Source organism: Notamacropus eugenii, chromosome 3 (assembly GCF_028372415.1).
Source record: "Notamacropus eugenii isolate mMacEug1 chromosome 3, mMacEug1.pri_v2, whole genome shotgun sequence".
NCBI lineage: Eukaryota > Metazoa > Chordata > Mammalia > Diprotodontia > Macropodidae > Notamacropus > Notamacropus eugenii.
In genome coordinates, this window is record NC_092874.1 from 203,063,319 (window position 1) to 203,077,825 (window position 14,507).

The 14,507-nt window shown below is 41.8% G+C and overlaps 1 protein-coding gene across 1 annotated transcript; it reads left to right on the forward strand.

Annotated features, from left to right (window-relative positions):
* The first annotated feature begins 780 nt into the window (after positions 1-780).
* NRIP2 (nuclear receptor interacting protein 2) lies at positions 781-12,519 on the forward strand. The gene is made up of 6 exons (XM_072654039.1): positions 781-1,097; positions 3,942-4,094; positions 10,934-11,016; positions 11,172-11,293; positions 11,545-11,597; positions 12,045-12,519. The coding sequence occupies exons 1-6, from the start codon at positions 903-905 to the stop codon at positions 12,135-12,137; spliced, it is 699 nt and encodes a 232-aa protein (XP_072510140.1). The 5' UTR covers positions 781-902; the 3' UTR covers positions 12,138-12,519.
* The last annotated feature ends 1,988 nt before the right edge of the window (positions 12,520-14,507 follow it).

Genomic DNA, 14,507 nt, shown 5'->3' on the forward strand with positions numbered 1-14,507 from the left:
AGATGAAAGAGTGAACATATGGAGGAGTAATCTCTCTTCTTCAGACGTACTCTAGTGCATGGGATGGATGGGGAGGTAGAGTAAGTGGAGAGAAGGAAGACAGGCGGAAGAATGTCTTCAAGAGCACCCCCTTTTCTAGTTCCCAGTGATTTTCTGAATCTAGGACAGATCTTCTTGCTTTCCAACTCCTAGGTTCCTACAGAGTTACCAAGCTGCTGTACAGACCCACAGAGAGGCAGCATCTGTCCATTCCTTGGGAAGGAAATCAGTCACCCTCACCCTGTCACTGCAAAGGGCAGAACTGGGGACTTACACTGGCACACAACCCACAACATATACATCCTACCAGAAAGGCAGACAGGGGAGGTCACACTTGCAAAAAAACAAAACAAAACAAAACAAAACATGCCGACAACATCCCAACAGGTTTTCATAGTCACCCGTGACCCTTGAGCACCCCCTCCCCAGCTCCTAAGTTTATACCAACTGAGCCCCTCTGGCCAGTGCCCAGGAAATAGAGAAGCTGACTGGACTGCTGCGGGCTGCAGGGCCCACCAGCCCTCCCTCTCTCTACGACTGGGTTTTTCCAGCTGGAGCTTCTCTCTACTGCAATCACTGGAAGCCACGCTGCTACCGCGGCTGCTCCTCACATCGTTTATTCATTTCTTTATTTGCTTATTTATTTCCTCTTTTCCTGGTATCAGCGGACCCCCTTGAGTCAGAGAAAGAAGTGCTGCAATCAGAGAGAGGGAAACAGAAAGGAGCCTGCAGCAGGGAAGGAGGGTGGCTGAGACACAGATTGTGCGTGAAGAGGTGGGAGAATCCCGGAGCAGGAGGGTAACCTGGGAGAAATCTCCACACGTCCCCTCTGTCCCCCACCTTAACCACCCTCTCCCAGAGTCATGAGCGCCACTAGACAGAAGGCTGAAAGGATTGATGGCAACATGGACAGGAGAGAACAAGAAACTGAGCTACGGGACAGAGCCCACCTGAGCCAGGAGAGGCGGCTCAAACAGGCTACCCAGTTCATCCACAAAGACTCTGCTGACCTCCTTCCATTGGACAGTCTCAAGAGGCTTGGCACCTCCAAGGATCTGGTGAGACATCCCATGCCCCTACCTTTCCCCTACCCCATTGGGTCCTTTGCTTCTCGGTCCCAGGAAGATGCCCAGGTCCATCTCACAAGGAGTAGGGGCCACCAGACCTACTGTCTGAGGTTCAGCCCTTACTTAAAGTCAGGACGGGGCAATCCTCACAACTTTAGGGTATTCATTTTGCTTATTTATCAGGAGTCCATTGGGGATGTCCCCTGTACTGGGGAGGGGGCGTTGAGGACTGATGCATTGTTCAGCATCTCCTCTTTGATTCTAATAATTTCCAACTAGAGAAAGAAGAGTTCAGGCAAGTGCTAGGGCAGAGGGAGGAAAAAAATCCCTTCTAAAGTGGAACGCCCCTTGGGATACCTGGAAGTTTGGGATCAGGAGAGGGGAGGAAAGAATACAAAGGAGAAGGCTGGGGCTGACCAATTGAGGGAGGTAATTTCTCCTCCTTCCTGAATTACCTAAAGACCCAGCTGGCTCCTCAGCAGCCTTTTCTATCCTTCTGGCTCCCAGATATCAGAGTTTTTGGCTGTCATTTGCTGAGGTTACTGGCCTCCTTGCGTTTCCTTTCTTAGTCCCCATCATTCCTCATCAGGCTCAGAGGTATTATTCTCTGCTGACTGTCATCGCCCAAAAGAGGAATCTTGGGAAACTGCTGATTTTTGGGAGGAGGGCAGCTGAAAGGGGGAGGGTAAGGGGTTTCTCTGCTTTTCCTGCTCTCCTTATAAACTGGAAGAAGTCAGCTCTGGGAAATCTATGTGGACAGGATGATAAGGCTGGCCTCAGACCTAGGAGGGCCTACGTCAAAAAAAAATATAAAAGATTGGAGTAGAAGTCACACCGAAAGATTTAGAAAAGGATGAGGATGATGGAACCACATACATGGGAGGGCCAGCCTCCTAGCTGCTCCCTCTGTCCCTATCTATACCCCCACTCAATGGCCCAAGAGATGTCATCAAACAAGTAGAAAAACTGTCAGAACAATTACTGTAACCTAAAATCAGGGATTCTTTGTGTCAGAGACCCTTTTGGCAGTCATGATCTATTGACCCTTTCTCAGCATAAATATAATAAATAACTAAACAAACAGAGATAAATATAATATTCATATTATAATTTATATGTAGTGTATATAACATATACTATAATATACACTATAATAAAAATATAAATATATAAAATATAGGAACAAATAAAAATAAAATGAAAAATTAATAAGTAAATGAAATATGTAGGATTACAAAAGAAGGCAATAGTATCCACAAACATTTAATAAAATGTTAAGCAACAACAACAATAACCTTGGTTCACAGATTCCAAGTGAAGAACCCCTGGAGGGTTCTAAAAGGGTTCTAGTGAGTTATGGCCCTTTTGTGACAGCTTCCTCTTGGAGGAGCCTAAGGGAGCAGGGGTTTCTCATGGCCCTCTTACTCTATCCCTGCCAGCAAAAGGCCCTGGCTCCCTGTGCTAAGATGTAAGCCAAGAACCCTAGCCCAAAATTGTTGCCAACTCACCAACCCCCTCTGTGTACTACTCAGCTCCTAGTCCTTCCCTCTCCCCTCCAAATTTATTTTAGTCACCAAAGAAAAAAGGTAGGAGGACTCAGATTTCAAACCAGCACATCCAGACTCTAGAAACAAATCCCTGGAGTAGCTGGGAGGTTTAAATTGGATCCAGAAGGAAGGGATAAAGTCACTCATATTTACTAGTTTCCCCCCAGGGAGTGAGACAGGATGCTCGTTTATCCCATCAGATGCTTTCCCATTCTCTTAGACTGGGATAGGTTTTGATTTGTTTTTTGTTTTTTGGTCCGGATCTGAGATTTCATAAAGTTAGGGAGTTTCTTGTGAAGGACCTTCTTCTCCTCTTGTAGACTGGCAACAGGGATAGGTAGTTCATCAGTCATCCTGCTAACAGCTTGCAGACAGCAGTACTACAGAAGAGGATTGACCAAGCCTCCTGGGGCCTTGTAGCCCCTCAATTCCAGCATGCCTTGTTGTTTCAGCACTTTGATACTGGGGCTCTCTTTTGGAGAGAGTTGGGAATAGTATCTGAGTTCTCTACCTAGCCTGACTGGTAAACTGAAATGCAGTTAGCCATGAGAAAAGGGCCCCAGGTCTCTTTGGGAAAGGTGGGAGGGGAAAGCCTGGGAGACAGAAAGGAATCACTCTTCTGCCAGCACCCAAAAACTCTTTGCCCTTTCCCCAGAGCTAGTGTTCCTGGCAGTTCAGCTGCCAGGAAGAAGGCCTCAGGGACCTCATTAAAACTTGGGAAATAAATAGTCCCAGGAGTGAGGCAAGGAGAGCAGGTGAAGAGTGAGGGGAGGGAGAAGGGAGTCATCTTTATCTTCTGTCTTCATAATATTCCCTACAGCCCAAAGGGAGGGTATGAAAGGAAGATAAGGAGGCAAGGAGAGTCTTCCAAGTTAAAAACCTATTCAGAGAAACCTTCTTCTTTCAGAAACCCTAAACAGGGGTCAAAGCCTCTGACAGAGATGATCCCTGGAATTAAAACCTCCTTGACTAATTAGCCACTTTGACCATTGAGATGACTGATAATTATCTTTTCACTGTGTTTTCACTATATTCTCTCCCAGTCCCATTTTGACAGGGTAGAGAGGAAATATGTTTTGGTCCTGTGATTCACTGACCTCAGTTACCAGACTTTTTTGTGTATCCCAGGAAACTCCATCCATTGCCTGTTTGTGACTCTCCATTCCTTATTCTTTCCTACTTGTCCCCTTTTTACATCCAGTCTTGGGAATGGGGTAGGGTTGGGGATGGGGAGGCCCAGACATCTGCATTTAACTCTGCTTGTCCAATTGCCAAATGATGGATCCAGCAGCCACACAGTGTGATCCAGCGTCGCCTGATGGAGGGGAACCTGGACCAGTTTCTTGGGGAGTCCTCCTTGATTTGGGGCCAAGTACATGGAGCAGAGAGTAGTGGGAAGACCAGTAGAAAAGAGGCTCTGGCTCTTCTTGTTCACTGCAAGGTGAGGGGAGCCCCTGACCATCATCATGGAAACTAGAACTTGATCCGTAGAAGGGATCAGCTATTTGTGAATGTCTCTACCCTTTTTCCCTTTGTGCCTCCAGAAGGGTAAGAAGCTCTCTTCAGATTTTTCTCAGAAGATGGAAAGTTTTTCTTTCTTCTCTGCCTCTACCACTCCCGCTGCCCCCCCATTCATGCTGTTTCCCCTTTGCCCTAATTAAACCCATAGAGAGCATGTGTATGCAGGTGTCCGCATGTATTTATACACACATACATGTATATATGCACATACATTTATACACATACACACATGTGTATGGGGATATATAAACATATGATATACATATATGCATACTGGGAAGTCTCTATGGTTTTCATTTGTGAATTGTGTACATATGTGGATACAGGATTGTGTGTGGATTCATTCTGGAGGGCAGGTTTATATATCTATATAGACTCCATGTATATAATTACATATGTATTACATATGTATGCATATATATGCCCACACATTTATAACTGTCCTTTTTCATTTTTCAATAACTCTTCCTTTCTCCTCCCCTCTCTATTGAAAAAAAAAAAGAAAAACAAAATCTCTGCAACTAAATATGTCATCAAACAAAACAAATTCCCACAATAGCCATGTAAAAATGAGCTTTGCTCTGCTCTTTGAGTCTGTCACTTCTTTACATGTAGGTGAGGGAGCCCTCTTCATCCTCAGTCCTCTGGAACATGGTTGATCATTGCACTGAACAGAATTCTTAAGTCTTTCAAAGTTATCTTTCTTTGCAACATTGTTGCTAAATAAATGGTTCTCCTGGTTCTACTCGCTTCACTCTAGTTTATACAAGTCTTCCTAGATTTCTCTGAAACAGTCCTTTTCATAAATTCTTACAGCATAATAATATTCCTTTACATTTGCATACTATAATGTGTTCAGTATTTCTTTCCCGGTTGATGAACACTGCCTTAGTTCTTTGCCATTACACAAAGAGCTGCTATAAATATAGTTACGCATATGGGTCTTTTTCAATTGTTTTTTTTTTTTTAACTCTTCAGGGCATAGACCTAGTAGTGGCATTGTTGGGTCAAAGGATATGAACAGTGATATTTTGGGTAAAGTTCCAAATTGCTTTAGAGAATGGCTGAACCAGTTCACAGTCCTTCCAACAGTGTATTAATGAACCAGTTTAACCAAAGCCTCTGCTACGTTTGTTATTTTCCTTTTTTGTCACCTTTGTCAATCTGATAGATGTTTGAAAAGTTGGAGATTAACAGATTACAGAAAGCACCATCTTCGCCTCTGGGCATACAAAGATGAAAAATGATGTGGGACTGGAGCTCCAGAGAGAGACTAAGACCAGATACGGTACATAGATCTGGAAGTCATTAGCATAACAATAATTAAACTTTTATGAGCTGATGAGGTCACCAAGGGAAATAGTTTTTGCCCTCAAGGAACTCACAATCAATAGGGGAGTTAAAACATGTACAAATTATATGATTTAGGATAAAATAAAGAGAGGCATGAAAAATCCAGAGAAGGGCTCATTTCTAACTGAAGGGATAACAAGGCTTCATAAACGTGAAAGAAGGGAAGGATTTTAATAAGAATCCACTGCAGGCATAGGAGATGAAATTAAGGAATGGCTCATATGACTATGAATATATACATGGAATATACAGTATATAAAGGGGAATATTGTGAAATCAGGCTGGAAAGATTTGTTGGAACTTGGTTGCTGCATATTTTGAATGCCAGAGTAAAGAACTGTATGAATCCCTAGAGATTTTTGACCAAAGGAATTCAGACCTATATGTTAGCAAGATTTCTTTGACAGGTGTACATTACAAACCTTTCACCTCTGTAGGTGGCATAACGAATGGACAGAATGCTAGACTTGGAGTCATAAAGAAGTGAGTTTGAATCCTACCTCACTTATTAGTTGTATGATCCTGGACAAGTCACTTAATTTCTATCAAATGGGAATAATAAGGTTTAGTATAATAAGGATCAAATGAAACGTGATATATACAGCACCAAAGCATATGTAAATATTGGCTCATCACTGAAAAATAATTCAGAGTTCACATCAGTATTTACTAATCATGTGCTGGGCACTGTGGTAAGCTCTAGACATAGCAACAGAAACAAAACAGTCCCTGTCCTCTAGGAACTTAAAATTTAGTTCAGAAGATAACATGTATGAAAACAGATATGTTCAAAGCAGATACAAGGGAAAAGTGCTTGTATACCTTTGGCAACCAAGGAGGTCATGGCAGGAGGCCACCCAGGCCCAATAGGATGCCCTTGTGGGATGGTGTTCTGGCAGGGGTAAAGCTGGAAGCCTACCACTAGCCAGGGGCTCATTTTGGTTGCAGGTGCCAGGGTGGGATAAATGATAACAATGATCTTATAACTGGAGGAAAAGGTAGAAACTGAGGAAGAGGAGCTAGCATACAAACTAGATTACCTTCAAAGCCATTCTGCTCTGAACGGTCTGGCTCCCTTGATAAGGATCAAACTCTGGGTCAGGAAAAGGCTGAATTAACTAGTTATCATTTAGCAAACTTGGGCATGAAATTCAATTGGACGCTCTTTTAAGACTCATGTCATAGAAACAACTGACATAATCACCAAATATCTTCTAGGAGATAAAAAAAAAAGGTCACCATTGACTAGCTAGCAAGGGTTCTTAATCTAGAGTCCAGATTCCCAAGGGGATCCATGGATAGATTACAGGTGGTTCATGACTCTGTTTTTTCTTAATATTTTGATAACTAAATTTCAAAATAATCAATTTACTTTGTAATTTTATGTATTTATTTTTTATGCATCTAAAAACATTATTCTGAGGCTTTACCAAAGGTTGGGGGTGGAGGATGAAGTAAGGCATGACATAAAACAGGTTAAGAACACCTTTGTTAAGAGAATGATCTCTCCTTGGGTAAGACTCTCCTGTATTTGACTGGAAGCCAGAGAGGCTAAGCAGTATTATGAAGATGGAGCCCATACTGAATCTGCTCTTCAAAATGTTATTCATAGTGCAGGTAGGGTAGCTAGGTGGTGCAGTGGATAGAGCACCAGTGCAGGAGTCAGGAGAACCTGAGTTCAAATCTCATCTCAGACATGACATTCAGTATGTATGTGATCTTGGGCAAGTTACTTAACCCCAATTGCCTCATCCTGGGTCATCTCCAGGCATCCTGATATCTGGTCACTGGATTCAGATGGCTCTGGAGGAGAGGTGCACAACCCTCCCTCACTCAAAACAAAGTCAAGTGCAAATCATGTCATTATTTCTCTGATGGCATGGTCTTCTTTGGAAAGAAGGATGAACACACATAGTGCAGGTGCCAAGCAAGAGGAGGATGGCCATGAGATGTTCAGACATCATTCCAAGGTCATGGTCTACATTGTATATAGTCTTCATCAAGGTTGTCTCTAAATGTCTCTACAAAATGGCAGCACAAGTCATGTGGTGATTCCTCTAAGTAGAAGGGCAGCACTAAGGAGCTGTGTATTCATTCCTTCTACAAAATCATCTGTGTTTGAACATTTTCTGTTGGAAGTTGTTAGATACAATTCTGCGTGTCCATTCATCCAATCCTGTCCTTATTTGTAATGATTGACTATGATGCAGGATTTTCAAAAGTATACTTGGATTTCCCCTTTTTTTTTCCATTCCTGTCTACACTTAAGTCTTGGAGAGATGTCTAGTAGCAAATGCCCCTGTTTCTGTCAAACAGTAACATTTAGCACCTTCCTAGCCCAGGAGGAATAAGACTCTACGAGACAAGTGCCCTTTGTGGGATTCAACAGATCCCAGATGTGGAGAAGTTGCTTCTCTTGGACTAAAGGGAATACTATAAGGGAATAAAACAGAAGGGTAGAAATTAAAGTTGTATGCTTACCATCTATTCATAATGTGGCATGACATATTACTGATGTGAGTCTTTGCAAGTCAGACACTAGAGTAACTTTCATTATGAGAAGATCTAGCCTAAAGCTAAAGTGCCTGTCATCTTAGTTTGTTCCTTCTAAATTAAGGACTACAGCAGTATGCCAGCACCGGGTACAGCTGTTTACAGTGGAGCAGTTTGATGTAATATGTAGTCCAACAACAATAACAACAAGTTGCAAGGTAATTTTCAGGGAAAGGCACTAACCACTGGGGGAATCTGAAAAGGCTTCATGTGTAAGGTGGTCCTTGAACTGAGCATGGAAGGAGACTAGGAATCCTAAGAGGTAAAGATAAGGAGGGAGTACATTCCTGGCATGGGGGACAATTACTGAAAGGTAGACCATGACTACAAACAGGAAATGGAATATTGTATGTAAGGAAAAGTAGGAAGACCAGTATAACTGTAGTGTTTGTGAGAGGTTGAGACATCTGGTTTAAAATGTCCAGTAAGCAGTTAGTGATATAGAGCTGGAGTTCAGGAGGAAGACTATGACTAGTATATGGATATGGGAATCATCAACATAAATAAATAACATTGATAATGATGCCATGGAAATGACAAGCAGGATGGTTCCAGAAAAACCTGAACTTATGTGAACTGATGTAAAGTGAAGTGAGCAGAACCAGGACAACATTGTACACAATAACAGCAATATCGTATGATGATCAACTCTGAATAACTTGGCTACTCTCAGTCATGTAATGATCCAAGACAATTCCAAAGGACTCATGATGAAAAATACTGTCTACCTCCAGAGAAAGAATTAGAGTCCTTCAGACTCAGATCAAAGCACACTTTTTTAAACTTTATTTTTTAAAAATATTTTGTCTGTTTTTCTTTGACAACATGGCTAATATGGAAGTATGTTTTGCATGACTGTCTATGTATAATCTATATCAAATTGCTTGCCTTCTCAAGGAAGGATGAAGGGAAAAAATTTGGAACTAAAAACAATTTTAAAAAATGAATATTAAAATTTGTTTCTACGTGTAATTGAGAAAAAAACCCCATAACACTGATAGAACCATATGAGCTGATGAGATCACCAAGAAAGAGTGTAGCCAGAGTAGAAGAGCAAAGGACAAAGCCTTGGGGTAAAACACCCCCAGTTAAAAGACAAGATATGTATGATGAACCCAAAAGGAAGACTGATGAAGAATGCTCAGCAGAGTGGGAGAACCAGATCAGAGCAATGTCACTAAAACCCATAAAAAAGATAGTATTTAGGAGGAAAGGATGGTCAACGGTATCAAATGCTTCAGAGGTCAAGGATTGAGGAAAGGTCATCAGGTATGACTATTATGAGATCACTGGCAACCCTGGGGAATGAAGTTTCAGCTGAGTCTGGAGTTTAGAAACCAGTTTTCTGTAGTTTGACAAGTGACTGGAGAGGAAATAAGAGCGTAGATAGCTTTTTCTAAATTTACCTGAGGAAAGGGGGATGATCCATAGGCAACAGGGAAGGATCCAGTAGATAGGGAGAGACCGAATATTAGGGAAAGGAAGAATGACTGCTGTGACGATCTTCTGGTGAAGACAGCAGATGAAATGAGAACTTGTAATCACTATAAATATTTATAAAGTGATTACAAGTTTGCAAAACACTTTCTACAAATACTATCTCATTTTATCTTACAACAAAGCTTGGGAGGTAGATGCTATTATTCTATTTTACAGATGAGGAAATTGGGGCAGGAAGAGGTTACGTGATTTGTGTATGCTCACATAACTATGCAGCTGAATTCAAATCCAGGCACCAGTCTTCTCAATTCCGGGTCCAGCGATCTAAACATTGAATCACTTAGCTGCCTTGTAGTGAGGTTGGCTTTGGTAAGAAGAGTCACATGTTTATCAGAGGCTGAAGTAAAGGGTTGTGAGATGTAAAGAAGATAAAAGGGAGTTCTCAACACATAGCCAATTTTTCAATAAAGTAAAAGTAAGGCAAGGTTGTGGAAAGGGTGGTGTGATGGGCTTACGGAGAGGTGTGGAACAGTTCTCTGTAGAGCAGGATAGAGAATCCATTAGGGAGGAGTCAAAGGATTGCCTTCCTACACCGAGAGCCCAGTTGGTACTGTCGTGGGTGATGGCAAGATTGAGGATGTGACTATCCTGTGTGTAGCTGGTAGAGGAATAGGTGATGGGAGTAGATTCAGGAAATGGGAAGTCTGGGTGTTTAATGGAGCATCAATAAGATGTATGTTGAACAGGAATTGGGGTGGAGAGGAAGACAGTAAGCCAGGTACTGAACTACTTATGAAAGAACAGAAAATAATTTGAGGTCCTAGAGGTAATAGCCATCAAGATCTATATTGGGTAATAAAGCTGGATAGAGTGAATATCACAGGAAGAGAGGTGGTGATGGCAAAGGGAAATGGCTGATGTGGGTAAATCAGGAAGTATCTCTGGCAAGTGAGGAAATTACAAGGTGCATATGTGTGATGCACATATATGTAAGAGATTGAACTCATTCCCTTTTCTATCTCCAAGTGACGTGTCCCTCCTTGACCTTAGGACTTCCTAATATAAAGGTCCTTTCCCAGCAGTTCATTCCTCTTCCCAAATGCAGAACTTTTTCCTTCAGTTTCCTAAATATCCATCTTCCCATCTTTTGGTTCAGTAGTTCCTAAATTTGTGATGGCACGGCATTTAGCTTCATTTCCTCTCCTCATCCCACCTTTTTATGTGTACCAGTACTGGCTTTCCCATTTTTATCTTTTTTTTCTTTAATTGAGGAGTCAATTAAATTTCTCTACCCTCTTCTAAAACAAAAGTGCTGATTTGGCAGGGGGTGGAGGGGGAGAGAAAAATGGAGGCAAGGGAAGTTCTTGGGGTTGACCCCAACTCATTCAATCTATTTGGATTTCTCTCTCCTAGTGCCGGGACCAGGTACTAAGAGTGGCAGTGGATACAGGTACCCAACACAACCAGATCTCTGCCAGATGCCTCAGTCGTCTTGGGTAAGAATGTGATTCCCTGAAGGTATAAGGGGGAATATGAGACGTGCCACAGTCTCAGATACTCAGGACTCCAGAAAATGAACAGCAGACCAGATGATTGGAGGGAGGGATGATTGATAACTGGGTTAGGCATAACCATTGCTTCTCTACCACAGGCTAGGGGAGGGGGCCCTAAAAGCCCCAGCTGGGAAAAAGGCTCCTGGTCCCCTGACCCATGTGGAGCAGCTAGAGCTACAGTTAGGGCAAGAGACAGTGGCATGCTCAGCTCAGGTGGTTGGTAAGTCTTGACTTTATCAGCTTCTCCACCTCCTCATCTCTTCTGCCATTCTTTCTGTGGCCAAAAAAAAAAAAATCCCACAAAAAAAAAAAAATGCTTTCCACCCACTACTACCAACAGGCAGAGCACTCTGCACAAGTGTTTCCACTGTCCCCCTTCTTTCACAACATTTCTAGATCTGGGTGATGAGTTGAGCAGTGATACCCTTGGAGTACCTGCCAATTTTTCCTATGCCCCTTCCATTCCTACAGATGATGAGAGTCCTGAATTTTGCCTGGGACTAGAGACACTGATATCTCTCAAGGTAAGATTATGAGAGGGTGGCCTGTCTTGTATTGCCTGGTGCATGAGTTTATGCTCTGGGAGAAGGAATGGGGATTTGGGAGGTGCTGGTGAGAGGAGCCCTGAATTAGGACTCAGAACTTCTAGTTTCAAAGCTAAGTTTTATTTCCTCAGATACTATATTACTTTCTCCCAAGAAAAATAGGAAGGTGGGGTATGGTTTCCTCCCAAGATGGAAATTCAGAGTAAGATGGAGAGAGATAATACTTTTAAAACAGAGGTTGAAAAAAAGTAGGTGGGGATTGTGGTTATTATCTCAGCTGAAGCAAGTTAAGGGGCTAAGGGAAAGGTTGATGGAGAGAGTCTGGGTAAAATTGTTTTATGGGAAGAAGTTTGGATGAGGAGGACTTACTCCCTGTAACTTTTCCACATGGTGGTTCAACTTCCTCCTCATTCTCTTTCCCAATAGTGTTGTATTGACCTGGAGCATGGTGTACTACGGCTGAGATCCCCCTGCCCAGGGCTACCATTCCTGCCTTTCCACCAGGAGCCTGGCCAGTGACAACAACCAGTCTATCCCCAGGAGAAAAAACAAGGCCTTAGGGGAATAGTCACGGGCAGTGAGGATGCTGCACACCACCCTGACCCTTGCTCATATGTTTTGTCTGCTCACATGTATTCTTCTTTGCTTTTTCACCAAGTTACATATAAAAGGACATATCCTAAATAAATTGGAGGAGCAGGGAAGTAAATACCTTTAGAAACTATGGATTGGGGAAGAATTCATGACCAAACAAGGGATAGAGAGAATCACAGAAGATAAAATGGACAATCTTGATTATATAAATTCAAAAGTTTTTATATAAATAAAATTAGAGGGGAAAAGGTTAACAGAAAAAAATCTTTTCAGCAAATTTCTCTAATAAAAGTCTGATTACAGCATATGTAAGGATTTGAATGAGACATGTAAGAACAAGAACCATTGTCAAAGCATATGAACTAGTAGTTCTCAAAGGAAGCAATTCCAGCTTTCAATAGCCATATCTAATCAATAACTGGAGAAAAGGCGTTGCTTTTCCAGGAGATAGTTCTCCAAATGCAAGGGAAAGTTTTGAAATAAGGTCTCTTTTTCTCCAAAACCACCCCTACTCCTCAAACAGCTTTCTCTTGTCTTTTCACAAAGGAGAGAGCCCTCGAGGAAGGATGTCCCAGAAATTAGAAAATAGTAAAGACTATAGGGACACAAGTCTTAAGGTTTGATATTGACTAAGTTGACCTGAATAATGACTGTCAGGTCCCCATCACTGAAACCCAGTATTATTCCTTAATGTCTCAACATTTGCTACACCATCTGGGTCTTCTTGTTCCTAATGTCCATGATCTAACCACTACATCTCCTAGCTTCTCCATGGGGGACATTCTAATACTCAATGATCCCTCTGACACCCACCTCTCTAACTCTCTGCATATCAGCTCTTTAATAGCTTTTTTTTTTCTGGAGTGCCAACCCATCTCTTGCTGCCCAGAACTGATCCTATGTTGATCCTGATATCTTCCTTAAATGTAAACTCATTTGTAGTTTACCTTTCACTCCTCAAAGGTTTTTGTGTGCACTAGTTGATCTGGCATTAGACATGACCATCACTGGTTTTTTTACTGATGACTTTTGTTCTTTACTGTAGAGTCATTTCTTAACATATGCCTACCATGGATTTCTCCTTCAAACAAAGAAAGTCTTTAGGTAAATTCCAACCAATAAATTGACCCTCTAATAGCTTATGTCCCTTACTCCTCTATGAAGAGCAGGGAAGGTTTATCACTCAAACTCATTGCTATAATTGATCTGTTTGGTTGCATTTCAGCATAACTTTTATTTGCATTACTGTAGCTACTTTGTATGTTATTCTCATGGTTTTTTTTTGTCTCTTCATCAGTTCATACAGATCTTCCCTTTTTCTCCAAATGTCTCACATTGGCTGTTTCTTACAGTACAACAACATTCCATCATATTAATATATTACAACTTCAGCTTTTCCAATTCCAATTGACTGGCAACCATTTTATTTCCACATTTTTTGTTATTTTTCTCACCACAGAATGCCACGATGATTACTTTGTATATTATGTGCATTAACTTTTTTGGGATGTATGTGTCTATGTATTATATCTGTGTGTGTGTATGTGCACATGTGTGCATGCCCAGTAATGACATCACTGGGTCAAAGGGTATTAACAATTCAGTGACTTTGATTGCATGGTCATACTCTATAGGAAATATTTCTCTCTTTAAGCCTGAGCAATGGGAGTGGAAATCCTTAGCTTTAACTTTGGAGTCCCATCTAATTGCTATGGGCCTCTTTGATCTTTTCCATCCTGCATTTCTACCTTCATAAACTTGGAATTCACCTAGCCTGAATCCTAGTAGCTTCCCTTAGCTGGGTGTTTTCATTTTTAGGAGGGAGATTTGGATGCCAAAAGGGTGGGCCCCAGAGTACCTTTTTGGCTGGTTTCTTCCTTCTCCCAAAACATGACTCATAGGGTGGGGAAAGATATGGCACTGGCATATGGGCTAGATTAGTTAGGAACTGGATCTCCTTGGTTCCGAGGATAACCTTTTCTCCCTGTCTTGTCATTCTCTTGCCATGGTTAAGGGGGATTCAAATAGGGAGGGATACCCTCTTTCTCAATCCCTTTCCATCAATCACTCTAAAACAAAAGACACGAGCTCATTAAATTACAGTCTTACCCTATCCTAGATTTTAGCAAGTCTCTGTCATTTCCCCTCACACTAATTTTCCTATGTCCTCTACTTGCATAGTCCTTCCTTGTTCCTTTTCCTCAGTCTGCTTCTAACAAATCTGTCACAGCCCAGCCCAACTGCCTCTTCAGTTGAATAAACACTGTTTCTCTATGTTAAATCTTGACTGCTTCT

Coding starts and splice junctions, on each gene's coding strand:
- NRIP2 (XM_072654039.1), top strand. CDS start 903: ATGAGCGCCACTAGACAGAAGGCTGAAAGGATTGATGGCAACATGGAC. Junction 11,294..11,544: donor ATGCTCAGCTCAGGTGGTTG/GTAAGTCTTGAC, acceptor CCATTCCTACAG/ATGATGAGAGTCCTGAATTT. Junction 11,598..12,044: donor AGACACTGATATCTCTCAAG/GTAAGATTATGA, acceptor CTTTCCCAATAG/TGTTGTATTGACCTGGAGCA.